The 1707-nt window shown below is 54.0% G+C and overlaps 1 protein-coding gene across 1 annotated transcript; it reads right to left on the reverse strand.

Annotated features, from left to right (window-relative positions):
* LOC113215468 (uncharacterized) lies at positions 1–1262 on the reverse strand. The gene is made up of 3 exons (XM_026435104.2): positions 1094–1262; positions 476–978; positions 1–384 (listed from the first exon to the last, which is right to left on the reverse strand). Exons 1-3 carry the CDS (start codon positions 1157–1159, stop codon positions 114–116), a joined length of 840 nt encoding a protein of 279 aa, XP_026290889.2. The 5' UTR covers positions 1160–1262; the 3' UTR covers positions 1–113.
* Between the last annotated feature and the right edge of the window lie 445 nt (positions 1263–1707).

Below are 1707 nucleotides of genomic sequence, written 5' to 3' on the forward strand. Positions count from 1 at the left end.
AATCATTACAATTAAAATTTACAAGTCTTAAATTTATACAGGCCTCACAGAGGCAAATATCGCAGTCTTTAAAATGTAGAAGTCCAGCTTCTGAATATCACAGTAACTTGAATTTAACTGGCAATGGCGTTCATCTCACCATCAGCCTGCTTGATGAGTGATGCTAGTGACTGGGCAATCTCGGGTGTGCCAGCAGCCAGAATGCGGTGGGCCATCATGTCGAATTTGTCGCCACTGGTGTCAACGACAACACCACCAGCTTCAGAGATGATGAGGGAGCCTGCTGCGACGTCCCAGCTGTGGAGGTGATCAACCTGGTATGCTTCAAAGCTGCCGAGTGCCACATAGCAGAGGGACAATGCGCAGGAGCCAGTCACACGGATGCTGCACAAATCAGAGAATATTGTTAGCAATGCCTTAGGACAAGTAACTGTGTTTAAACTTTCGCCTGTAAATGAAAAGCAAAAGAACTCACCCAGTGGCGGTAGAAATGATGCTCTTGGCCCTGTTCATGATCTTGTCGTGGAGCTTGGGGTCCCTAGCCAGAGAAAGCTCGAGGGCGACCACGGCCCTGCTGATGTCGGTCTCCTTGGACGCGTAGATTCGCTCGCCGTTGAGGTAGGCGCCCTCGCCCTTCCTGGCGGTGAACATGTGGTCGTAGACGGGGTTGTAGACGATGGCCAGCGTCGTCTCCTTGTTGATGGCCAGCGCGATGGAGATGCAGGTGAGCGGGAAGCCGTGCACGAAGTTGGTGGTGCCGTCGATGGGGTCGATGACCCAGGTGGGGTCCTCTGTGAGCACCGGCTCCTCGTTGCTGCCGCTGACTGTCTCCTCGCCGATGAACTTGTGGGTGGGGAAGGCCTTGGCCAGCCCGGAGATGAGGAACTTCTCGGAGGCCTGGTCGTACTCGGTCACGAAGTCCCAGGACACGGCCTTGGCCACCACGTTCTTGGGGGTGAGGAAGCCCTTCTTGACAATCTGTAAAGGTAGACAGGTCGGGTTAGACTGGGGCTCTGCACTGACCGGCCTCAATGTTTACATCCCGCCGGGGTCGCCGACACAGCTGGTCGCCGTGGTGGTCGCGGTAGCTTACCTTGCCGGCTTCCTTGGCGAGGCCGAGGGCGGTGTTGAAGTACAAGTCCAAATCGTGTCCAGGCATGGTTGAAGTTGCGTTGAACTTGGCGTAGAGGAGAAGCGAGCGAGCGACCTGCTGTGCGATGTGACTCGGATGAGCGTCTCTGGCTGACTGTGACGAGCTGGGCAGACGGCGCAGCTTATATGGGCGATGGACGAGGGAGGGGAGGGGGCAAGCCCAGCCGGCTCCGGCGGCGTGGGCCCGCAGCGTCCGCAGCATCCACGCACCCAGCCGAATGTTTGGAATCTGTTTTGTTGCCACAATGCCACTCAAATTCACTTCTTTCCGGATTTAATTGTGACTCCTTTGGTTTTAACTCATGTTAATCGTTCGCAAATGGCCAACTGCTGTGGAAAGATGCATGCATGCAATCGAATCGAGCACCCCCCCCCTTCCCCTCTTCCCCGTTTCCACAACGGTAAATTTATTTTATGTTGGAATGATTGCCTTCATATTTAAATTTAGAACCGTCTCTTTCACTTCATAGTGTCTGCAAGTGATAAAACGGTTTCCTTCTTATCTAAATTCGCCTGGATGTTGCATGTTTGTTTGGAAGCTCCTGCGTCGGGAAG

The sequence above is a fragment of the Frankliniella occidentalis genome, unplaced genomic scaffold (assembly GCF_000697945.3).
Source record: "Frankliniella occidentalis isolate FOCC.00 unplaced genomic scaffold, Focc_3.1 Scaffold11, whole genome shotgun sequence".
In the NCBI taxonomy this organism is placed as follows: Eukaryota; Metazoa; Arthropoda; class Insecta; order Thysanoptera; family Thripidae; genus Frankliniella; species Frankliniella occidentalis.